The sequence below is a fragment of the Notamacropus eugenii genome, chromosome 6 (assembly GCF_028372415.1).
Source record: "Notamacropus eugenii isolate mMacEug1 chromosome 6, mMacEug1.pri_v2, whole genome shotgun sequence".
Classification (NCBI taxonomy): Eukaryota; Metazoa; Chordata; class Mammalia; order Diprotodontia; family Macropodidae; genus Notamacropus; species Notamacropus eugenii.
The window spans coordinates 153,270,680-153,297,626 of NC_092877.1; the positions used below are offsets into that span (position 1 = coordinate 153,270,680).

At 37.0% G+C, this 26,947-nt stretch overlaps 1 protein-coding gene across 4 annotated transcripts in view; it reads left to right on the plus strand.

Annotated features, from left to right (window-relative positions):
• LOC140511973 (uncharacterized) overlaps window positions 1-26,947 on the plus strand; it is a 146,657-nt gene that overhangs the window by 97,069 nt on the left and 22,641 nt on the right. For 2 of the 4 annotated variants that reach the window (XM_072621314.1, XM_072621316.1), the window contains 5 exons: window positions 4,775-4,814; window positions 7,574-7,625; window positions 16,542-16,653; window positions 19,334-19,417; window positions 23,830-23,953. In XM_072621314.1, coding sequence (XP_072477415.1) covers window positions 4,775-4,814; window positions 7,574-7,625; window positions 16,542-16,653; window positions 19,334-19,417; window positions 23,830-23,953 — 412 coding nt within the window. Of the gene's footprint in view, window positions 1-4,774; window positions 4,815-7,573; window positions 7,626-16,541; window positions 16,654-19,333; window positions 19,418-23,829; window positions 23,954-25,127; window positions 26,798-26,947 lie in introns of those variants that run through there. The other 2 variants (XM_072621315.1, XR_011969737.1) reach the window with 2 other exon arrangements.

Genomic DNA, 26,947 nt, shown 5'->3' on the forward strand with positions numbered 1-26,947 from the left:
TCTGCTTCATGATCTTTATTTCTCATTAATCCAAATAAACCTTTCCAAGCTTCTCTGTATCTATCCAATATTTTTCTTCTTATAATACAGTGATATCCCATTACATTCATGTGCCACAATTTGTTTAGCACGCAAGAGTGGAGGAACCTGTGGCCTTGAGGCCACATGTGGCCCTCTAGGGCCTTGGGTGCAGCCTTTTGATTGAGTCCATGTTTTACAGAACAAATCCTTTTATTGAGGGGATCTGTTCTGTGAATTTTGGATTCAGTCAAAGGGCCACACTTGAGGACCTAGAGGACCACGTGTCCTCAAGGCCACAGGTTCCTCACTCTTGGAAGCTGTTCCCCAAATGATGGGCATTTACTTTGTTTCCAGTTCTTTGCTTCTATGAGTATTTTGGTATCTATTAGGACTTCCTTCTTATCAATGACATCTTTGGGGCATATGCCTAAAGGAATCTCAGGGTCAAAGAGTGTAGACATTTTAATCATTTTATTTGTATAACTCCAAATTGTTTTCCAAAATGATTATACTAATTCACAGTTCTACCGACCATGTCATGACGCTTATTTTTATTGTGCTTAAACTTCTACAAACCTTTTAACGTTTACTATCCCCTACTCTTGTCATCTTTTCAGTTTGCTGGGTATGAGGTAAAGCTTCAGGGTTGTTTTGATTAGCATTTCTTCTATTATTAATAATTTGAGGCATTCTTTCATATGGCTGTTAATATTTTATCATTCGTCATGTGAGAAATGTTCATTCGTATCCTTTGACCAGTTATCTTTTGGGGAATGGCCTTTGGTCTGATATATTTGTTAGTTTTCTATATGTAGCTGATACCAAAGTCTAAACTGAGAACTTTAACACAAAGACATGCACACACAGATTTTTTCAACTCCTTCTCTTCTTACTCTGAATGCATTAATTTTGCTTGTGCAGAGCCTTTTCCATTTCATGTATCCAAAATTATCTCTTTGATGTTTTGTAATTACCCCTATATCTTGCTTCCTTAAGAATACACTTCACCTTTTATTTTTCTTTCTTTTTCATCTGGGAAGGTAGAGAAGTATGAGAGAGAGAGAAGGTAGACCTTTGTTAGAAAAAAAAAACTATAGAAAGGAATACACCTCCTAACCATAGCCATGAAAGGGATATGCTTCTCTTCTAATATGGTATGATCTTTAATATTCAGGTTGTTTGTCCATTTTGAATTTTTTATGTAATATGATATGACATTAGTCTAAGCCTAATTTCTGCCAAAATATCTTCCATTTTTCCCAGAAGTTCTTATCAAATATAGAGTTCTTTACTAAGAAATTGATACTTGCAGGTTTATCTAGATAATTGGGTTATTGAGTTCCATTATTCTAATTCTCCCTTGCCTAATCTATTCCATTGATATACTTCATTATTTTTTAACCAGTATCAAGTATTTTGATGACAGCTACAATATTATATTGCCTGAGATTTGGAAGTGCTATTCCTACTTTTTAAAAGTTATCATTTCCCATTCTATTCTAGATCTTTTGTACCTACAGTGAGTTTTACTATTACTTTATAGAGTTCTATAAGTTATCTTTTTGGATATGTTGATTAGTACAGTACTAAAATAATGAATTAATTTTGGTAATATTTTTATTATATAGCCATGGCCCACACATGATACTCAATATTCTTCTAGATATTCAAGTTCTTCTTTATTTCTTCAAAGAACTCTAAGTTCATTAAGTGTTACAAGTATGCATTGGTAGATTTACTCCCAGATGTTTTATGCATCTTGTAATTATTTGAAATGAAATTTGTCTTTTTTATTATTTTTTCTTGGATTTTGTTATTTTTACCCCCAAATCCTGCTGATTTTGGAAGGGTTCATTTTGTAGCCTGCAACTTTATTTTTATCCCTCCCATTTCCCCTGAATTAGAAAATTAAAAACCCACAGGAAGACAGTCTCTCAAAACCATGATGCATAGCCCTGACAAATGTGTTTCCACATTGACTTTTCCCAAAAATACATGTCTGATTCGAGATTTTGTCTTTCATTTCTGTGGCAGGATGTGGGTGGTATGGTTCATTTTCAATCCTCTAGACCCATTGTTTATGATTACATTAAACAAAGTTCTAAAGTTTTGTCAAAGTATTTTTTTCTATAATGTTGTCCTTATGCAAATTATTCTCCTAGTTTTGCTCATTTCATTCTGCATCAGATCCTGTCAATATCAGATCAAATTAATTTTCCCAGTTTATTCTGAAACTATTCACTCTGTTATTCCTTATCACACAATATTATTCTATTACTTTCATATACTACTATTGGTTTAACCATTCCCCAAGAGAGGGACACTCAAGAACTTTCCAGTGTGGGGATACTACAAACAATGATGCCATGGATATTTTTATACATATGGGCTCTTTCTCTCTTTCTTTTATATAGTCTAAAACTTTGCTGAAACTATTAATTGTCTCAATGACTATCAGTACAGATCCCCTAGGGATTTTCTAAGTAATCGTTAACCAATAGTGATAATCTTATCTTTGTATATTTTTATAATTTTGATGTTTCTCTTGTCTTATTACTATTGGACTCTGGGGATGAGATAAGGACACCATGGCTGATGGTAGAGGGGAAATAAAATCTCTCTTTCTCTTTTACTCCCAAGAAGTGAAGAAATTGTTTTTCACTCCATTTCAGTGACTGCTGGGAAAGTCACCAGGGTTCTGAAAAATATCAATGGCCTAATTTCCTTGAATTATGTCAGAGAAAGGCATTCACTATAATCTTAACGGGTTCATGAGGACAGGGTCAGTAAGTAATCAAGAGTACAGAGAGAAAGCAATAATGTCTTTATTCAGTTAGCCCAGTAAATACTTAGGTGAATGCATGTATCTCAACCTTTGCATTAAAAAAAAACTAACAAATCTTTTTTCTCTACCTTCCCCTCAACTTGGAAAAAAGAAAAGAAACATACACATATATCTTTTTTTTTTTTTTTTTGTACCTTGAATCCATCAGCTCTCTGTTGTGGATAAGATGTTTCCTCATCAGTCCTCTAGAATGTAACTGGTCATTGTGTTGATCATAGTTCTTACAGCTTTCCAAATTGTTTGTTTTTCCAGTGTTGCTTTTGTGTCCATTGGTTTCCTGTTTCTGGCCATTTCATTCTTCATCAGCTTCAAAAATTATTTATTTTTGTAATATGGGAGTTTATAGTATAAAACTGTTCTGGTTCTGCTTACTTCACTCTGTATTACTTCATAGGAATCTTTCCATGTCTTTTTGAAATCATGTATTTCCTCATTTCTAACAGCACAATACTATTTTGTTACATTCATCCACCACTCCCCATTCACCTGTTCTTCAGCTGATAGACAGCTCCTTAATTTTCAGTGTTTTGCTACCAAACAAAGAGCTGCTATAAATATTTTTGTACATAAAGGACCTTTTCCTATTTCACTGATCTCTTTTGGGTATAGGCCTAGCAATGATATAACTTTTCTAATCATATGTTTCCTACCCAATATCTCTTATGACAGTTTGCATTCAAGTCATTAGTAATATACTGTGCCCCATTGATAATTAGTCTTTGAGGTCAGTTACTAATAATTTTGCTTGGAGCTTTGTCATTTGTAGCCATATTATCTGTAGAATAAAACTGGTGTGAAAAAGATGGCTCCTTCTGTTTAAGGAGTCTCTGGGAATTATTGAAACCATTTCACAGTTTCCATAGTTGAGCCTTCCATCTTTCTCCTGCTCAGTGCTGGCCCCCAGGTCATTTGTGAAAAGCCCTAGAAGGTCTCCAGAGCACTGGGTGGATATTTGTTGAAGAATTTCTGGGAGGACATAGATTAGAATCACAGAAGATGAGAAGGCCTGTATGTATTGCAATCAGCACAGCTGTTTGGAGTAGCCACATTAGTACCTAGAGCCTGGATCCATGCATGCATGGATATCAATAAAGTACTTATTTAGAATCAACTTTAAAAATGTGATAAAAATTAGCCATCCTGTTCAGTTTTCTTAGTTACAGTAACAGTTTGATCATGGTACATAGCTTCCAATAATTCCTCTTTTAATAGATTCTGATTCATAAAGGATGGTGGAATGAATGAATATTGGAGAAGGATTTAACAGACATTGTTGTATGACTGCAAGACATGGGATACTATGGTCTCTGAAGAATTAAGAATTAATATCTTACAGAACACAACAGAGAAGCACACAGTGACTATGGTTTAGGCTGCAACACATAGCAAATAAGGAACTTTGAAGAATAGCCATAGTAAAAGATGTCATGAAGGAAATGTATGATGGAAATAGAAGATGGACACGTCAGATAACAAGAGCTTGGGTCGATTGATGGGAGAATGCCCTGTACTGCTAGTATCCTTGAGATAGAAAGAGAAAGAGGAAGACCCTGTAGCACATCAGGTGGACATTCTATGGCAAACTTATTGGGTGGCATTGACAAGGGTTGACCAGGATAGACAGAAATCAAAGGCTTGTCATCTGTGTCACTGGAAGGAACTTCCACATTAATGAGACCACAGATCCATGAAAATATTTCAATATTTTCTGAGGTAGTGTTAATATCCCATATTAGAAAACTGATTAATTGCTATGATACCCTAGTCAGTTAGAAGACCAAGAAAACCTCATTATTACAAGAAGCATTGAGGTTAGAATGATTTATAAAACTATTTCAAAGTGGCTTTGTAAAGGAGAAACTTAATTATTAAGAAAATTAATATCCTTTTCTTTCTCTGTTTTCTTAGCACCTGGCCTGACTGGCGTTGTTGGAGGTCGTCCAAAAGTGTAAGTTTATTGGTGATTAGCTGATCAATTAAATTACACTTAAAAAAAAAAAAAGGTTCATTGTGACATTGTTTCCTGACTAAGATAAAAGAAAAATGGAGGGAACAGAGTTACCACGGTCACATTCTGTGCATTCCTGTTCCTGAAATTCAGCTGGGAGCTTTGCTTTGACTCACAGGCCATAAGCTTCCCTTATCTAGAGAATATGTTCTTGGGAGCAACTGTCATGGGATGAATCTTCTCCAAGGTATAAAGTCCTTTTCTGAATAAGGTGATGGCTTCTTCTAAGAAAGAGCATGATAAAGTTCAGAGGTAATTTATCCTCTGTCTATGAGACTTTACCCTGGGAAATGTGATTTACTTGAAAATTAAATGGCTGCTAGAAAAGTGCCACATGACAGAAATATGAAAAGTTAATCACTTCATCTAAACTAGTACTTTACTCCTAAAGGGGTGTTGCACTTGGCCTGGCTCCCTATTGCAGTCAGAATCTCTCTTTAGTTCTTTCTGTTTGTGGAAAGAAGTAGAAACAAGATCATAGAATGTTAGAGTTTAGAAGAGTGCTTGAAGGTTATCTGATTCAACCCCCTCATCTTGAGAAGGAACAGAGTCTGGGGGAAAGAGCACTGGTCAGAAACCTGGGTTGGAATTTCTTATAAAGCTTATATGGTCCAGCTGACAATCTCCTTGCTCCCCTCTCACAGTCCTCCACTAACCTGTTTTTCTCTCTTGTGTGCACTAGTCTCAGCCTTTCTTGTTTCTATAAGGGCCTGATGTATAATTCTTTGAGAAATTTGAAGTCCTCCCAAGCATTCAAACTTTAAAATGGGGAAGCCAAAAAACCTGCTTTCTGATTTTTCTAGCAAACGTAGACAAAAGTGAACGGAAGCTTGTTGATAAACATAAATGTTATGTTATAGCTATAGACTTGTATATAATTTTAAGACCACAGTTGTTTTTTTAGAGTGAAGGCTTCTCTTATGAACAAAAGAAAGGAATTCTACATGGATCAAACCATAAGTTTTCATTTAAGAACTCAAATAACGGGGCAAATGATTCAAAGAAAATTTAGAAAATGAAGGAGGTTAATGAGATAGGTACAGGACCTGTGACTTTATTGACATAAAGATTTCTCTAATGAGGAAACTCTCTCCACCAATGCAGATCAGCACCTTCTCTGCAGTTTGTAGCTTTAAAAAATTGCCTAGAATACTTAGAAATGAGGTAATTTGTCCATGATCAAACAGGCAGCATGGGATCGTAGACTGAACTTGAGCCTAGATCTTCCTGACTTTAAGGCAGGCTCTCTGTATGCTATACCATCATGCCTCTCAACTCCATGCAGGTTCTCAATGATTTATAGCTTTGGTGATTTATGTTAAGTAAAAAAAAAAAATTCCTTGGCCCTTGATGCTGAATAAACCAAATATACTTTAATGTTACTACAGACAAATTATTAGATTTTGCTGGATTTAAACTTCCACTGTCTATGTAGCAACAGAAAACACAAAAGATGTTAGAATTCCTCTAGGAAAAGAGACTACTAAAAGTCTCCAATGTTCCCCTCTAATTAGATCCTAGAAGACAAGCTCTATCTTATGGGGATGGTTTTCCCTGGGTGGGGAGGATCCTCATTTCATCTTGGTCACCTGTCTGTGGCTTAGTTTTCAGGGCTGCACTCTAATTAATGCATTTACCAAGTTAATTTATACCTTATCAAGTTTCTAAAGCCTCTTCATCATGTCTTCACCTCCCCTGCCAATTTTCAGTTATGAATATTCCCACCCATTTGTGGTACAATGAATGGCAAGAGCCCTGACTCTGGAGTAACAACACCTGGGTTCAGATCCCTCCTCTGACACTTACTACCTGTATAACCCTGGGTAAGTCACTTTACCTGTTTAGGCCACCTCCATTTCCTCATCTATAAAATAAAGAGATTGGACTAGAAGCCTCTGAAGTCCCTTCCTCCTCTTTTGTCCTTGTATCCAGATTTTAGCATAGTACCTTACATGTAGCAGGTGGTTAATAATGCTTGTTGAATTAGATTGAGTAGTCATTTAATTGGGGAGAACAGTCCTTTAATGCTTTGAAATCTATCTAAGGAAATTCAGATCTTTTTGAAATTAAAGTTAATTCTGTATCTCATAATATTTACTAATCCATCCTTCTCTATACTACCTTCTGCCCCATGCTTATTCCATTCCACCAGTTAATCTAGAGCATATATGTCTGTATCTTTGATTATCCCTTTATTTCTATTTTTACTATTCCCATTTATATTTGTACGTCCCCATTTTGGAATGTGTATTTGTGTCTGTTCCTTTGTACTTGTGGTTAAGATCAAAGATTGGATCTCCATAAAGGTGAGTTAACTTTGTCCTGTTCTACAACCACAAACAACATCTCAGCATCACCCAGCATTCTCAGAGATGAATGCCATCAGTCATGAGAGAGTCTGGGTGAAAAAATGTTTGTGAATTAATGAAAATATGCTATCAAAACTAGAAAAAAAGTGAAGCTTCATAGCCTACTTGTAGATCAGCAGTATTTTTATGGCAACACATTTTTAATAGAATAAATATCGTCTTTTCCCCTTCAAATAAGCAAAAAGGGCGATGAGGAAGGAAACATATTAGTATATAAGAAATGGAGATGGACTATGATATAAGCACAGACATTGTATGCAACTCGCCCCATTTCCCCCAGTATTCATAATTTGTTGAACTGATCCTAATTATCCTTCTTTATTTCTCCAGATCTACAGTTCTGAAACCATATTTTTTCCTATATCCGCAAAGAAATGTCAAGGTGAGAGTATTTCTAAACTTGCTAATTCCATTGGCCTAACAGTCTGTTGGAGATTGTTTTGTATTGCAAATGTTACTAAAAAAGCAGAGACAGAAGAAATAAAACCATGAAAATGTTCAGTTCTGTCATGATATAGATAACATTTTTGAAAATGTAATTTGGGTAAGCATCCAACAGAGTAGATTTTGTTATTAGTGCTAGTAAATAAAATAAAACTGTAGTCAATGAAATGACATCTTAATTTTTTTATCTCCTCCAATTTCTAGAAAGGTGAATAATTAGGGAATAGGTTATTCTGGTTAGTGAGTGTTAACTCTCATGAAGCAAAACTGCCTATAGTATGTTCCTGTTGGGATGGAAGGACCTGTGTCCTACTGATCTCTGAAACTTATTTTCAGGTGTTTGTAATTGTATTTGTTGACCTATCAAATATGCCTTTTTGGTAGTTCAATCAGATAAATATCAACCAAAAATCTTCTAATAACCAGACCACTGACTTCAGTGCCAACACAATTTGAAAAAACACCGTTAAATATATAATGTCATCAAAAATACATAAAATATAATATACTTCTAATAATAGACCTAACTGAGAGACATAAATTTTTGCCTGAAATTTTACATAGAGTTTTGACAACTATGAGAGATATCAAATGTAAAAATAAAATTATGTTAAAAATATTAAAGGTAAAGACATGTCTGGAAAATAATGTAAGAATTAGAAGCTGTCAAGTTTAAGGAGGCAGAGAGAAAATTGTAATCAGCAAGTTGCTCCTGTTCCAAGCTTATTTGCTAATAAAAATTTAAGAGCACAAATTTAGATTTGAGGCTATATCAGTTTTCCCCACCGATCAAAAGTTTCTTTAGGTTGAAAGCATGGGCGGGGGGGGCATTGAAAAATGGCAAGTAAATGGATTAATTCTTCCCCAATCTAACCAGTGCTCCTTCATAGATAACAGAGCCTTCAAGGGCCAATCCTTGCTTTAAAATTCGTGTCTACCGATAGTTAATACATAGAAAGGGTTTAGAGATTAGGAAGAGCTTTCACCTCAGGGGCAGCAAGGTGGTACAGTGGATAGAGGGCTGGGAATCAGGAACTTATCTTCATGACACCAAATCCAACCTCTCTAAGCTGTGTGATCCTGGGCAAGTGACTCAACCCAAGTTGCCTCAGTTTTGTCATCTGTAAAATGAGCTGGAGAAGGAAATGGCTAAACCATTCCAGGATCTTTGACAAGAAAACCCCCAATGGGATCATGGACACAAATGAACAATTACAACAAAAAAGCTTTCAGAGAAGCAGATTTCAAGTAAAGAGCTTTGGATGTTTTTAGTGTCCTTCTCCAGTATCTACTGTTTTGTGAATTCGTTGATCTGCTCTTTCTTTGGGAGTTTTGGTTGACTGAATGACTGGGATGTTGCTATGGGTTTTGGAAATATAATTGTATATCTTCTAATTAGGCATATGATGTGGAACCCTATCATTCCTTTTGGTAATGGAGTGCTAGTAGCAATGAGAATAGTAACTGACATTTACTTAGCACTTTAGATTTTTAGATTTTTTTTAGATTTAGAATTTTAGATTTTAGATATTATTTTCTTTGAGAGAAGGCAAGGCAGACTCCCAGTGCCTGAGCACATTTTTAGATTGGCTTTGTTTGGCTTTTACTTAAACACATCATTGTATTTCTGTAATTTGTGAGTTCATCTCTAAGAGCCTTAAGTCTTTACAGAAGCAGAACAGGCATATATTCTAAATAAATTAATTGGTGACTCCCTGCACTAGCTAAGGATACGAAAAGCCATCACTTTAGAACCATAATCAGGAATTTTTCTGCCTGTGGAAAAGAAGTTGAGCAGATTGTGTGTATGTTTAACCATGCCATTGATAAGATAATATCATGGTAGTCCTGTAGACATGGTAGTACAGACAACTGTACTTGGGAGGTGGGAAGAGGCAGCATTAGTAGAAGGAAAAGTCCTATCTCCTGAGGAGAATGGACAACCTCTCCCTCAAAGACTCCAGCCTTTATCCCTATGAGATTTGAGAGTAAGGTGATGCTACTGTGACTGACCAAACTCTAGAGGTGGAGGCCTAGGGGCAGTTGCTGAGCATATGGCCTAGGCTAACAGAACACTTTGGGAAGAGGTACATGGGCAGTATCACCACAGACAGGGAGGAGGACCTACCATGGAGAATATTTTTCTTTAAGAAGGAAATGTAGCCTCCTCCACCATGTTGGCATCACCTGGTGATAGTTAGGGCTTTGCCTAATGGATTAGCTTTCATGATGGGTAATTATCAATGGATCAGAAACAAGTGTGCAGACTTTCAAATAATATGAATTGTAGGTTTGTTTTCCATGGAAGTAAGTAGGCTTTGAGGCAGCCAATCCACTGAATAATTTTAGCAGCTCCCTAGAAGAAGAAATTATAAATATTTTTTGTCTTTTTTTTTGCTAAATAAACAGCAAAATTCCAACTATTATTAGAATTGAGTATTTTTTTCAATTAATATTAACTTCTTTTCAGTTTACTTTTGGGATAACATGCAAATCATTGCAATCAGCAAATAATTGAATACCAACATGGAGTAGAAGGATATCCTAGTGTACTGACCCCAAACCCCCAAAATACTTGGGCTCCAACTATCCGTATAATCTTGGGCAAACTGTTTAACTTTTCAGTACTGTAAGCCAAGGGTTCTCAAACTTACACTTCAGGACTCTTTCACAATCTTAAAAATTATGAAGGCCCCACCCCAAGAGCTTTTTTTTATGTGGATTATATCTTTCAATATTTAGAATGTATCTCTTGGGCCATCTCTAGTTATCCTGATCTATATCGTTGCACTGGACCCAGATGGCTCTGAGGGAGAGGGTGAGGCTGGTGACTTTGCACAGTCCTGCCTCACTTAAATCCAATTTACTTATGTGTCAAGACATCACCTTCCTGGTATCATTGGTCCTCTTCAAGACAGACAACCAACTACATCTTTCAATAATATATCAATATTAGAAATTTGAAATGCATTCGTATTATTATGAAAATAGTTTTGACTTCTCAGATTCTCTGAAACGGTCTCAGAGACCCCTAGAAATATTCAGATCAACTTTGAGAAACATTGCTCCAGGCAACTCCATAACACCAACCATCGTCATTGTCATTATCATAACTAACATTTATACAACATTCACTACAGGTCAGCTCTTTAAGAGTATTATAATAATAGCTAACATTTACACGGTGCTTAGTCACTGTGCTAAGTGCTTTATGATAATTATCTCATTTAATAATAATATTTATTTTATATAATGATTAGATTACTATGTGCCAGTCGCTCTGCTAAGTACAAATATTATCTCATTTCGACCTTAGAGCAGCTCTGGGAGGTAGGTGTTCTTATTATTCACATTTTACAGGTGAAGTAAATTAGGCAAACAGAGATTCAGGGACTTGCTGGGGATCACACAGCTAGTAGGTGTCTGAGGATTTGAACTCAGAGTCTGTAGGTTCAGTGCTTTATCCACTGCACTCCATAACTGCCCCAGCTGCCCCTGAGATTCTGAATTGCTGAGATGGTACCTACCTGCTTTGTTAGGAGTTTCTTCAACGTGGAAGTTCCTTTTCCCAATGAAGTCTCAGGTCTGATCCCTGTCCTAGCACAGGGTAATAGACAGAGGGCTAATTTTTCTATTTTCTTTTGCATAATTCCTCTTTCATCCTGTCTAATTCTTTGTTGGAGAAGTGTTGCAGTAGACTAATGCCCTCCAGGTACTTGGTCCACTGCTCTTGGCCCACAATTTGAATTTTTCAAAGACCCTTCTTCCATGACTGGCAGTCTTACTAGGGTTAAGAGAGACTTTTGTTTCAGAGAGGAGTTTGGTCTCGTTCAAAGAACTTTGCAGTTTCCCAGAGTCAATCCAGCTTGTTTTTCCTTCTGTTCAGTTCTGGGCCCATAAGATAAATTTGAATTTACTAAACATAACCCAGAAAATCTCACATAAGGGAATTTCTTTTTAAAATCCTAAAGCTCAGCACAGAGATTTTTGTTCAAAGATAGCATTAAATTCTTTTTTTTGAAGTAGGGGCCAGTGTCTTCTTGGGCGTATTCTCAGTACTAAAATGTCTCTGCAGCTGCCAGAGTCATGGAGAGTTTGTTAGGCATTTGCAGCAAATTTTTCATCTAAAATGGTAAAATAACAAGAATGCAGCAGCCCTACACATGTTGCCATTTTCAGAGATTTCACAGACATTTTTCAAAGTACTTTCATGTATGCATGGCTTAATTTGATTAAACACACAACACGTGCACACACACACACTTCCACATGAATGTTCTTTACTTAGTAGAGCCTGTTTTCCAATTTTATTTAATTTCGCAAAATTTTACTACATAACATAAATGTAATTAGAAAATATGCTGCCTGATCCATTTTTGAACTGTAAGTGCCACTAAAACTCAACCTGTGTTAATACCATCACTAGCAGTTTCTGTTGTGTTCACAGCAGGTGCCAAGTACTTTATGACTGACTATTATTTTCAATTCATCATCCTCCAATGAAATCAAATATCTCACAGATGTTAAGGGGCTCTAACCATGTTTTCAGTGACTTAGAAATTAATGCCACAAAAGCTGCCTATATTCTAACCACTTTTGAGAGGAATTCCATACTGAATCAATTCTCAAGTGTTTCTTATGTACTTAGTAAGCGCAAAGAATTTTGGGGAATATGATCATAAAAACTAGGATTTCTGTAAAACTTTCATGATTACAAAACACCTTACACATATGTGATCCTTACAATAGCTCTGTGATGCAAGTCCTACAGGTACAATGCTCTTTTAACAGACGAGGAAGTTTAGGCTCAGAAGAGTTCAGTGATTTGCCAGTGACTGAACAGCTACAGTTAGGTCTGAAAGCTCAAATTTGAACCCAAGCCTTTTCTTCCTTCTCTATCCAGTGCTCTTTTAGCTATAACAAATTCCCTTCAAAGAAGGTATGGGGCATAGCTTCATCTTTCAAAGAGCTTTGGGAATCAAAGATTTGCACAAATGAAATCATTAGAGAATATAAATGGTCTCTACTTTTCATCTTTTTATTATAAATTAGACTCCCCAAAGACATAAACCCCTGGCTACACTTTGGGGTCCCGTCACTTCTCTGCCTCATCACTCCTACCCAATTATAATCTAGAAACGTCAGTACTTGACACTTCCCTAAGGAGAGGTACAAATCCCCCAGGGCCCAAAATATAGATCAGTGTTATTTTATGTTATGAAGGACAAGGAAAGGACTGTCACTTAAGTCAGGAGATCACTCAGAAGACTCCCCTTCCCAAAAGTCCCATAAAATCTCTTTAACCTAGAGTATTACCCTGGGTGGGGTCCTAGCAAGTGGAGAAGCCTGGGTTGGCTCTTCCTCATCTTCCTCTGTTCCCCTTAGTCTGTTCTACTTTGTTATTTTACTGACAGTTCTCCAGCACTGTGGAAGCAGCATGGGTGGCCCATCTGACTCAATGGCAGTTCTCCACTATATTTCAGTGAAAACGGTATAAACCAATAAACAGGTATCTTGGGCACCTCCAGCCTGGCCACTGTTGCTGTCCTCTACTGTTCTCTGGTCCTCTTTCTGATGGCAATCTTCTTTTAGAACAGATGCCAGAACCTGCCAGAGCTGATGCTCCTCAGGCATCTAGCCTTGAAGATGCCAGGATCACCTAGATGGTACAGTAGAGCAGCAGTGTAGGGCTAGGTGGAAAAATAATGCATATAGGGGAGAAAGATGGCATGTGGCAGGCTTGAAGTCAGGAAGACTTGAGTTCAAATACACCCTCAGACACTCCTTGGCTTTGTGATCCTGGGCAAGTCACTTAACTTCTGTTTTGCCTCAGCTTTTTCTTCTGTACAATGGGGATAATAATAGCACCTGCCTCCCAGGATTGTGAATATCAAATGAAATAATCATTGTAAAGTGCCTGGAACATAATAAGTATTATATAAAAGTTAGCTATTATTATAAAATATGGCTTGTATCTCCAAGGACCTTCCAGTCTGATTTATCCCCAATATAGTTAGCTCCTAATCATCTATATATTAAGGGTTACCCACAAAAGTGTTAGGTTGTCTTCTTGTCACTCTTCTCCGCTACCAGATCCAAGCTACTTTAACCTCATGCTTTTTGAACTGTTTAATTAAACTGAGTGAGTGTGCTAATGCCTGAATGATAAATCTTAACAGTATGAAAACAATGGTCTTAAAATAAGAAGAGTAAATGTTTCTTCTGCTACTTGGTACAGTTCCTTAGAAGCCCAAATAAATTAAGCATTTGCATTAACTGATCTCCAAGGTCTCTTTCAGTTCCAAACAATGATCCTGGGATCTCATGCCTTCTAATGGTTTATGATTAATACTCTTTCCCATAGGCAAGCACTTCCTCATTAATCATGGTGTATTTTGACCTGTTTTCCAAAGAAAAGAACTTTTATGAAATATTTGTTTCTCATGAATATCTCCTATAATAACTCCTACTCCATTGGCTTATATCAGATAAACTTTGTGTAGTAGAAAAAAGAGTTCAAAATGAGTGGAAGGCCACTCTAATTTTATTAATCCCATATTTCAGATTATGGAAGCAGAGAGTCTCATTTAAAAGCAATTTCTGAAATCATATGGGCCAATGCTCATTTGAATTAGCACCCCTTTTAAAACATCCCTGCTAAGGGGTCTTTGATCTTCCACTTCAAGACCTCCAAGAATAGAAAACTCCCCAATCTCCCAAGACAGTGCATTTCACTTTTGGACAGCCCTGATTAGTGGGATTTTTTTGCATGACATAGAATTACCTTGGTACAATTTATACCCATAGGTCCTTGTTTTGTCCCCTGGCACTAAGTAGAACAAGCCTAATCCTTCCTCCCTTTTATGAAAGCCTTTAGATATTTGGCCAGATGTCAATGTCTCCTTTCAGTCTTCTCTTTTTCAGGTGAAGCATATTCAGTCCCAGTAACTCAGGGGCTCTTAACCTGGGGTCTATGGACTTTTTAAAAATACATACATTCATATATATACAATACACACACACACACACACACACACACACATATATATGTTTGCTAACTGTATTTTAATATAATTGGTTTCCTTTGTAATCCTACTTTATATATTTAAAAACATTATTCTGAGGGGTCCATAGACATATTCAGTATCCATGATACTAAAAGATTTAGAACTCCTGTTCTAAATGAGCTTGTCATGACATAGTCTACAGTTCCCTTGGTAAATTTCACATACTGCCTAGCTTCCTTCTTCAGTCCCCAAATTCCAGTCTCTCCCAACTGGAACAAGCAAGAAGTCCTTCTACACATCTGGACTCAATTCCTCTTGCCAAAGTATGCAGTTCCTTTCAATGAGCATTCATTGTTGAATTAGGTGAACGCATTGCAGGTTGTCGTGGCCAAAATGTTCATTCTTTGGTCAGTGTCCTGATGAGGAGTTCCTCCATCCCTAGGTAAGTTGGTCCTCAGAACCTTCTATGCAGGACCTCTCTCTCTCATGATGGAACCTACTGCATGTGCACCACCAATGTAGCCTTGAAGAACCCAGGCTCACCTCCATGGCAAGGGGAGGCATCAGAGTAGGATTTGATGAAAAATAAGAATGAAGAAGCAATAGTCCTTGCCCTCAAGGAACTTACAGTTTGATTTGTGTGTAATATGGGTCTTTTGTATGTTGTTTACACAGCAATGTTAAATTACTCACTACACACTTCTTATCAGGTAGGTGTTATAGTGGATAGAATGCTAGATTTGGAGTCAAGAAGGTGAGCTCAAATCCTGTTTCTGACATTTACAAGATCTGTGACCCTGGAAAAGTCACTTAACCACTGTCTGCCTCAACTTCCTCATCTATAAAATGGGAATAAAAATAGTACCTAACTCATTGAGTTTTTGTGAGGATTATATATGAATACACATATGTATGTGTATACATATATGTATACACAAACCTCCTTCCATATACATGTATATATTTTAAAATTTGCAAATTGTGAAGCACTATATAAATGCTACTTATTGTTATCATTGTCACCCAGCACTCTCGAGTCATTTCCTCCTACCTTAAGTTGGTATGTACTTGGAAAATAAAAAATAATAATAAAAATTTATGATAAGGAAGGCAAACCTGTAAATGCAAAGCAATCCAAAAAAACAGGTACAGTTATGCAACCCAAATGAAAGTGGCCTAGCCTCTTTTAAACTCTCAGTAATATGATTCCCTTCCTCTTGTTCAGGAAATTGAGAGTTGGCTCTTTGGAGTAGCATAAGGCACATTTACCTTCCTCTTCTGCAGACAAGAAGTTGACCCTGGTAAAGGTCTTTGGTGAATACCTGGCATTGCAAGGTGGCTATGATAGAGATGGGTGTGAGTTCTTGGAAGATAAACAGAGGAGGCCAGATTTGCTTTTCTAGGGAGACTTGCACCTTTGAGGCAGACATAACCCATGAACCCACAAGGAACAAAGCCTCCTTAGTTCTGATGTATGACCTTCCCAAACCCAGTCAGCATTACTCTTCCATGTTGCTTTCATTGCCACATACTGCCATCAGCCAGGAAGCAATGAAAACCCCTTCTTGAGAGAGGAGGTCTTGTGCAGTAATTTTAGGGAGCCACAATATAAAGCCTAAAGGAGTCACCAGGCAGCATCATCTGTGGGGCTGCATGATAATCTACTGCTTGTCTTGATAAACAGAAAAGGTAGATTAAAAAAAAGGTAGATTAAAACAACAAGCCAACAAACAGGTTAAACAGCTTAGTAGTCAATTTTTGAATAAATGAGACTTTCCTGAGTTTATTCCTTCAGTTTCATAGAAATTTTTTATAGTGTACTTTAACATTTTAAACTTTTTTTTCAGATTGATATCTATATTAATGGACAGCATGTTGAAACGTTTCAGGAGGATTTCACCTTTACAACAGAGGAATTTGTTTCACCTGATGTACCTGAGAGAGATGATGAGCTGAAAGGTATGTACATCACCAGCATCCAAGGCTTTGTTTATGCCATGGAGGCATGAATATTTATAAATATATAAATAATATATAATAATAATAACATATTTATATATAAAACTTATTTATTTAATATTCATAGTCCTGCTCCTGTCTGTTATCCTTTGGCAGCCAGGAGCTTCTTGATAGACATACCCAAATGATGAAAAGGCAATTCTGTGACTTGGCAAGTAATTGTAACTCATCCGTTAGTAAAGGATATAAATCTGAATGAGTGGAGCTAGACAGTTCTCTGAGGTCTTCCATTTGTAGCTCAAAGTCTGTCATCCTTTTACCCCAACTTTCAGAGGGAGAAATGAGAGATGAGATGTAAAAGGGGGGAGAAATGTGACAGGTCCACTTTGTCCCCTTAACAGGGGAAGGGGAAGAGAATAAGCATTTCTTAAGTGCCTACTATGTGTCAGGCACTATATTCAGTGCTATGTAGTCTCTCATTTGATAAATTAAAATGTACACAGAAAAGTGAAGTCAAGGAGGACCTAATACTGTAAATGTTTTAGAGATGGGTGCTTAAGCTGGCAGAGTCAAGTTCTCTAGGAGATGGCATTTTTACACAGAAATCTCAGATGTGGGAAAGATGAGAAAAGTACCCAAGATAATGATGCTGTCAGAGAAAAAAGAATTCAAAAAAGCAGATAAATTAAGTCAGGGAAGAGAGGTGTTTGGAGGAGTCTTAAATGTATTTGAACTTCTTGCTCAAAAAACCACCTGTTTTTTAGAAATTTAACAAACATCTTTAGGAAGCTAGGATTAAGCTTCCAGTTTGCTCTGACAAGACCAGCAGGGGAAGCGAATTTCCATAAACATTTATTAATTGCCTAAGAAGAATTGTGAAAGTTTAAAAAAAAAGCAATTGATGATGACTGTCATCATTACTTTAGTGGAATTTCATACTAATGGTAGCTAGTAATATGGAAATATGTTTTGCATGATTTCACATGTATAATGGGTATCCTATGGTGAACCTTCTCAATGGGTGGGAGGAAGGGAGAGAATTTGGAACTCAAAATTTTAAAAATGAATGTTTAAAATAAACCTTCAGCATCAAAAAGAAAAGATTAATGGTAAACCCAGAAATCAAGGGAAAACATACCAGCTTTGAGGTCACAAGTTCAAATCCTTTGGTTTTTTTTCCAGTTGTGTCCAACTTTCTTATTAGGGTTTTCTCAGCAAAGATACTGGAGTGGTTTGCCATTTCCTTCTCCAGCTCATTTTATAGATGAGGAACTGAGGCAAACAGACTTGCCCAGGGTCACTCAGCTACTCAGTGTCTGAGGCTGGATTTGGACTCATGAAGATGTCTTCCTGTTTTCAAGCCTAGTGCTCTATCCACTGCACCACCTTGGGCAAATCACTTCATTTCTCTGGGCACCAGAGAACATTAGGATGATTTCCAAATTCCCTTTCAGCATTAAATCTATGATCCTAGGGAAATTTGGGGGGAGTGGGGCAGTGGAACATTTTGATTACTACATATTCTTGAACACAAAAATCAATCAAGAGTGTAAAAGTCTTCCTAATTTGAACATCATTAATTCAGAATTTATGGTAATCAGAAATCTAGTAAGTTAATCTTTTCATTATCTGTAGGGAAAGGCTTCCTAAACAAGAATAATGTGTGGCATTGGGGTTTGGGGTCATTTTTCCTCTTTGAGAAAATTAGCTTATTTTGATTATTTTATTAATGTCCAGATAACAAATCAATATTCCCTATTCATTGTAGTAGATCTCAAAAAATTTCCTAGTTGACAATACCTTTTGGTTAGCCTAGTCTGAACTGTTCCATATTAAAAATAATAAAACATTTATCTAAAACCATTCTCTAATTTATGCAATTCATTAGTTTAAACTTTTCTTTCTTATTCCACTCCTTTGAGGGTAATTTTATTGCACTTCTATGCTCTTCACCTTTTTTATCTTTAACTGAAATTGATAAATTACCCATATTGTACAGGGTATGCATATTTGTGTATTTCCAAAGGAGGCAGTGGAGGGAAAGACAACCACCTGGACTTGGAGGTTCAAAGCCCACATTTGTCACCTGGTAGCTCTGTGACTGCGGGCAAGTCCCCTAATCTCTTTGACCCTCAAAGTTTAAGTTAACAACCAGTTAGTCTTGGGAACCTTGGAGCAAATTCCTACAAAAAACAAAATACAGGGCCTTGATATTTTTCATCAGAAATGGCAACATGAATGTAGAAAGTTATTTGCCTCCCCCCACCCCTGAAACCTTACAGAGGGATGTTAAATTAACTGTTTCGCATTCATTATTGAATTATTACAGTTACAGGTATTTTTCTATTCCTGGCAAAATAATATTATGGCTTTACCTTTGTGGGAAGTTGTAGATCCATTAAATGATGCTGTGTCCAACTCTAATTTCATTGCTGAGATAATTTTCATACTATGACATTTTTTTTCAACAGACAGAAAAATGCATTTATGCCATTACTTTTGAAAAATGTTTATTTCTATATGTTATAAAAACTGAAGTTATTGGGGTGCTAAGAAAAGCTTCAGAGAAACAATGACTGATTGTCACAGGCTGAATAGCTCTGGCTGGGCAGCTGCTGAACTAGAGGGCATCCTAACTGAAAACCAGTGGCTAGATTTCTCTTAATTTTTTTTTGCCTAGATCTACCACATGGCTCACTGACATATCGTTTAGAAGATCTGGCCTATACCAGAAGTGGGGATAAAGGCAACTCTGCAAATATAGGTATTTCTTTACTTTTTGTTTTTTAAAATCCATGCACATTTTTATACATTGTAATATTTGGGTACTAAGCTGTCTAGGAATGGAACTATTTCTGATGTGGGACCTTACCAAAGAAGAAAAAAATGTTGTAGCTTTCAAAACAATAAAGTTAAAGAATAATGCCCTGACTTTCCCTGAAGCCAGAAAAGCTGATTGTATTTCTGGGTACTTTAAGTTCCTCATTCTATGAATTTTCAAATGGTGGTTCTGCAGAGAATTGTCTTTCAGTTTCCATTTCCCTCAGATCCCATATTTCTTTCTTATCTATGAGTTTGTGTTCTTTCCTCTTCTTGGTATATTTTCCCTAAAAGTATAATAAAGTAGAAAAAAAAACACAAGAAAATTCAGAATCTTGGTCAGATATTTCTCCCTGGAGGTTTCAGGGAGGCAGATTCTGACTTAATATCATCAAGGAGAAATTCTAAAAGTATGGCCCAAAATGGAAAACTGGCTGCTTCAATAGGTAGTATACTCCCTATAAGATTTCTGAGATTCCTTTCCCTCCCAATCTATTCAAGAAACTTTACTCAAGCACCAAAGGCATGGTTGTACACATCTGTTCTCTTTCTTTTCTTGTAGTATTCCCCCTTATTCTCTCTTAGGAGCATTCTTCAGTCCTGTTAAACACTCTATTGAGGGCCCTCTGATTATTTTCTGAGTACCTTTAGCAAACACTAGACATGGGTTGCAAAACAGCCTTTCTGTAGTAGAAAGTCTCCACAAAGCTCAGTGTTGACTTTGTGTAAAACCAGAAGAATTTGTGGCTCTTCTTGTTATCAGAGCCTAGGCATTAGTTAATAAAAAGCAGTAATAGCACGGAAGCCACGTTTTAACAGAACCTGTGTCAAAGGGCACTTACGTCTCCATCAGAGACCATGAGCCTTAGGCTGATGACAAAAATCTCTGCAGTCTGCTGAAATCCATGGTCTCAGAATAACATTTTAAAATGTATAAAATAAAATACATAGGATTACAAAGGAAATCAGTTATATCAAAATATGATTATCAGACCTATCCACACACCAAGGAATCCATAAGTGCTAAGATATTCCTTGTATTAGAAGATTCCTGATCCCATGAGGAATGCTACATATGTATGTATGTATGTTTCATTTCTCCTCACCCCACTTTGAGTTAGTTGGTGCCAAGCATGAGTTCAGGCTGGATAAGGGAACCTCATCATGAAGTATTTACTAGATCAAAGGGCTAGCCTTAACTCCCTGGCACCTCTACCAGCTTCCTGCATCCTTAGCTACCCAGCGTACTTTTCTTATTCCAGAGATTCAGAGTTGCTAGAGCAAAATCTCCCCCACTCCCCTATTCTAGCAACCCCAATTAGACTTATGTCTCCCCCTCCTCTCCACAGTCCAGATCATCCTGTGATCTCTGGGGCTCACCATAACATTAAACTCCCCTTTATCCTAGATCTTAACACATACTCCTGGCATTTTCAGGCCCATTCAGAAACATGGTAGCACATCCATGGTCATCCTCTCTAGTGCAGGTTGCTCCCTCTCTCATGCCCTTCAACACATTTGCTCACCATTATCATTTCCATACAAAGGAAGGAAGAAAGGAAGGAAGTTGTGTTACCAACTGGCCAGTTCCACTTTTGTCCCCAGTGGGTAGCTCCTTTTTTACTCATATAAGTTTCTGTTTGTCCTTCATTCTGGAAGAGGAACATGACATCAGGAAGGTGATGTGCAGTGAATTGGATTTAAGAGGAAGGGTTTTGCAGAGTCATCAACCAGCCTCACTTTCTCCTTGGAAGCCATCTGGGTCCAGTGGCCAGATATAGATCAATACAGCTGGAGATAGTCCAGGATGCATTGGGGGACCTTGGTCTTCAACAGATCTCAGTTTGACTGAGAAAAAAGCCCATTAAGGCTTAAAAACACTATCCTTCTTTGCTCCATTCTCTGAAGAGGTAGCATTTCTCTTTGTCAAGGTAACTATTCCTTTTCTACCCTTGCTCTTATCAAATCTTATCTCCTCCAAGGGTTTGCCCTAGTGAACATTATCTCCCTCTGGCTCATTTGGAGTCTGAAAAACATCTGCAGGTCTCCAGACAAACACCTTATTCTTGACCCTAACACCTTACTCTTTCATTTCTTGAAATTGTCATCCAGTCAATCCATCAATAAACAATCTCACATCTCCCACTACCTTTCACATGTCTCAAATAGCATGTCCAGTAGACTTCTTAAACACAGTTTGTCCAAGACAAAACTCATTATCTTTCCCCCAAACCCTCCTCCCCTCCTACCTAGCCCATGGCTGTAGAGGGCAGCACTATCCTCCCAGTCCTTCAGGCTCCCAAACCAACAGTCATCTTGGATTCCTCTCTATCTCTCACTCCCCATATCCAAGCTGTTGCCAAGTCCTGTTGATTTCACCTTTGTAATATCCCTCCAATATGTCCCCTTTTCTCCTCTGACATTGCCACCACTCTGATTCAGACTGTCATCACCTCAGACGTGGATTACTGCAATAGCCGGGTGGTAAGTCTGCCTGCTTCAAGTCTTTCCCCATTTCAATCCATCATTCATTCAGCCACTAACATGATTTTTCTAAAATGTAGGCCCATTATCATATCACCTCCCCTATGGGGCAGCTAGGTGGTGCAGTGGATAGAGCAGGAGTCAGGAGGACCTGAGTTTAAATCTCACCTCAGACACTTGACACTCACTAGCTGTGTGACCTTGGGCAATTCACTTAACCCCAACTGCCTCATGCTGGGTCATCTCCAGTCATCCTGATGAATATCTGGTCACTGGATTCAGATGACTCTGAAGGAGAAGTGAGGCTGGTGACCTGCACAGTCCTCCCTCACTCAAAAAGTCAATTGCAAGTTGTATCATTATTTCTCTGATGGCATGGTCTTCTTTGGCAATGAAGAACAAACACACACACCTCTCCTACTCAATAAACTGCTATTGTCTCTTTACAAAATGCCACTTTATTTCTTGATACACACTCTTTAATCCACTGACATTAGACTGGCCTCCTTAAAGTCTCAACTAAAATCCCATTTTTTTTTAATGGGAAGCCTTTCCCAACCCCTCTTCATTCTGTCTGTTAATTATTTCCAATTTATCCTGTATATAGCTTGCTTTGTGTATATTTGTTTGTATGTTGTCTCCCTATTAGATTACAAATTCCTTGAGGGCAGGAGCTATCTTCTTCTTTCTCTGGATGTGGAAGACATTTTGCCTTAAAATACCATTGGGAATTTTTTAAGCCCTTGCATTGCAATGAAGTTCTAAGTCTACCAGAAAAAATCCTCGCACACTGTGGTTGTTGCTGTGTACAAAGTTCTCCTGGTTCTTTCTGCTCCTTTCACTCATCATCAGATAATATAAGTCTTTCCAGTCCTCTCTGAAGTCTTCCTGTATTCCATTACATTCATATAGATTTATTTTTCATGATTTCCCTCATGAACTCTTTGTCCCAGCCAAAGTGGACTATGAGCTGTTCTATGAATTGAAGATTCCATCTCTAACTGCCATAAATTTACAATAACTTTCCCCCATATCTGGAATATAATTCCTCTTCACCTCCTGCTTCTTAGAATCCTTATTTTTCTCTTACTAGTCAGCTCAGGATCTGTCCTCCCCTTTTAGCTATAATAGCTACTTATCCAATTACCCTCTATTTATTTATCTGCTTACCTTCTGTATCTCCCACAAAAAGCAAGCACATTGAGGGTTAGGACTGTTTTGTCTTTGTATCTCTAACATCTAGCACAAAGCTTTGAACGCAATAGGAACTTAACAGTGTTTGTTGTGCTGAATTTACCATGCCTGACTAATGAACTCTGAATTCTTTAGCTAAGCTCTCTTTACACTCAATATCAATTATTGCAACCAAGTTAATTCTGTTAAACTAAAAGGAACCAAAAGTGTGGGTTAGCCAATTATACACATATCACTTTTCTCACAAAGCCTGAGATGCAAATTTGTGAATGGAAGATCTTTTTCTTATTGAAGTGGGAAAATGACCTTAAAACTTCATTAAACTACTCCAAAAGATACTACCTTCCTACTACTCTTGTGGCTCTCCCACCCAACTGCACAGGGTGTAATGTATTTCTTTTCAAAATTAAAGTTAATTAAATTAATAGTTTTTAGAATTTTACAATTATCCCTTGAAATCAACATAGAAATAGGAGAAGATAAAAAACCAGTGTGAAGAATACTTATCAGACCATGAAAATACTCATTGGACTATTTGCCCTTGGTTGGCAATATTCATTGGTCTGTAAATATGGAAAATGCATGACTTATTCCTAAACAGATATTATCCACACACTAATATTGAAGATGGTATGAGGTATCTGATTACCTTCTGATGTGATGTTGTATATGTTGTAGGCATTGTAGCACGGCATCCCCTCTATTATCCATACTTAAAAAAAATCCTAACTGCTCAAGCAATAGAAGACTATTTCCAACACCTTCTTCATAAAGAACAGGCAGATGAGACTTTGGTCACAAGGTAGGTGTTATAATCATATGTTTTGCATTTATGATTTTAGGTTACAAATAGTTGTTTATATTTTTTAGTCTGGATCCATGATTTCATCTGTCAATTAACAAATATTTATTAAGTGCCTTCTATGTGCTGAGTCCCGTTCCTGGAATGTTCAGGATATAGCATTAGTATAGGAAACTCTAGAGAGGCACACAAATAAGGAGGGCAGTATAGGTAATACCATGGGAAATTTATTATATCTGATATTGAAACCTAGCTGTATGTGGTAGAGACTCAACATTTCATGCATATAATTCTCTTTTTTCATGTTCCTCATAAATAGAAATGATTGTGTTTGTTGATGTTTATCAAGTTCATAATTTTTTTAAAAATTTGATTTTTAAAAATCAGTGCCAGGAACTCTCTCTTCTGACCCAGGTCACCAACTGTGCTATAGTTTATGTTTTAGAGAGTTGCCCGGGACACAGACAAACTAAGTGATTTGCCCAAGGTCATGCAGGTAGGAGACCTGAACCTAGATCTTTCTAACACTGAGGCTTGCCCTCTATCTGCTATGGAAAACCACCTCTTTCTATAATAGCTGCAGTTGTTTCAGTGTTGAAAAAGGTGGTTTCAAATCCTTATCTAACCACAGTTTAGAGTCAGTGTCAAATGAAGTATGGTCATACGCCAAGTTGTGATGCTCAGATTCCAAGTGCAGTTCAGAAACTGGAGAAACCAATGTGGGTTAAGGATACGGAAAACAAAATGGAGGTTGTGCAATAATAGTCAGAATTTATATAGTGCTTTTTATGTTATCTTATCTGAAACTCATGACAACCCTGGAAGGTAGAGGTTATTATTATAGCTATTTTATAGGTGAGAAAGGGAAGGCTGAGAGAGGTTAGGTGATTTTATTCACTCTACCACCCAACTTCTCATGGGTATGACTTGCAAAGTTGACAGGGCAGATTTTCAAGTTACCATAGGGTTAAAATGACATCACTTTGGCAAAGTGAAGCTCATAGAAATCCATGTGCATACTTTAAACAAGGAGTGTTACATTTGGAAGACTGTAGTCTCAGGTACCGTGCACATTTTATAATACTTGGGAATTTTATTAACATAACTTTTAGAAAATGTATTTCAATGTTGCAATGAAACATAGACAACTAAATTTTTTTCTAATCCATTAAAGTGCTTCCTCATCACGTTGATGATTTTCACATCTTGATATGATGTTTTTTTCAAATGTCACCCTACAATGTATTTCAAGACCTTCACCAAGATGCCTCTCCAATACTTCATCATGGCTTAGAGCTGAATCTGTATTCTAGAAGTATTTGTAAACAGAATTTGCACTGTGACTATTCCTAACAAGTTGAGAAAGTTTTGAGAACTGGTCTGGTGATGGACCACTGAGTCTAAGTCTAATTTCAGAGAGGTTCTTCACCAAGTTGGCCAAAAGATGATAAATGTTTTGGCCATTACTGCTCTTAAAGACTCTCTGCTAAGTTAGAGGGTCCGTGAGGCAGTGTGGTACTGTCGAAAGAGCATGGGTTCTGGAGTTTAAGAACTTCACTTTATTCAAACCTCACTTATGACATTTCCTAACGTGCAATAGACCTTTGCTGAGCCCCCTTTCCTTATCTGTAAAATAGGGGACCTGGACTAGATGGTACCTGAGGTCCCTTTAACTCTGTATCTATGATCCAATGGTGTGCATTGTAGCAGAAGGAGAACACGTACTAATAAAATTATATATCCTTGAAGTGTATTCCAAGATATAGATTAACTATGTCTATTTCTCCAGTGATGGTGTTTCTGATTAGTAAATTGGAAGTTCTGCAAAAATAAGTCAGAAACAGGACAGGTTGGAAGGTAGAAGAATACTTTAGTAACTTAAATTTCTGTTTCTATAAATGTCTAGAATTTCTGTTTGAGTAATATCCATTTTCCTTAAAAGAATGTAATCTTTTTCACCAAATAAATATGTTCAACTGTGTATTCACAAGTGCAGTCAACAGGTACAATATGTATTACTGACCCAGTAGATGGCTGTATATATGATGTTGTTGGTTAAAGTCTGTGCTGTCCTACATGTACAAAACACATAAAGCACATGCTTTTTGTAGGTATATATATGCACACCCATGTGTATGTATATATGCATACATATGTGCATACATATATACGTGCACTCACACACATGTTTATCTTGCCAGTAAAAAGACAGTTATCTAGCCTTGGGAAAGCCTAGGAAATCAAACCTGTGACATTGGCTTCAATGTTAGAAGAGTTTTAAAACATTTAAACTTCTCTTGTGATACTACAATTACAATCACTTTAAGAGAGAACATTTACTGAGTCAAAGGAGAGGAAAAAACTTGTATTGAAAGCAATATTTTAAGCAACTGCATATTGAAAAGCTTATTGAACTAGAACAGATATACCTAATCTGGGCTACTCGGATACCACATGACCACCAAATGTTATCAATAGAATCATACTTCAACTCATCTTCTGTTTGAAGGTCATACTTATTACTTATGGTGTTGCCTCTATAGAATGGAAATAATGACATTCTTCCTCTAGTTCCTAACTCTGTTCTGGAAGTATTCATTGAATTACTTCAGGAGGATTAACCTGATGTTGTAGAAATATATATGTATATCTGTGTATGTGTGTGTGGGTGTGTGTGTGTGTGTGTGTGTGTGTGTGTGTGTATGGCATTCAAATTCTTACAAACAAATAGAAAAAGCAAAGTTCCCTGGTGTATACCTGGTTTGACTGACTTATTTGGTTTTAACATGCGCGTATTTTTAAAGGTTGATTTCTCTACCAATTTTCCAATAAAATAAATAAAGTATTCTGCAATTTCAATAAAAGATAATTTTTAAATGATCCCATTTGGGGTTTTCTTGGCAAAGATACAGGAGTGTTTTTTTTTAATTTCCTTCTTCAGCTCATTTTACAGTTGAGGGAATTGAGGCAAACATAGTTAAGTGACTTGCCCAG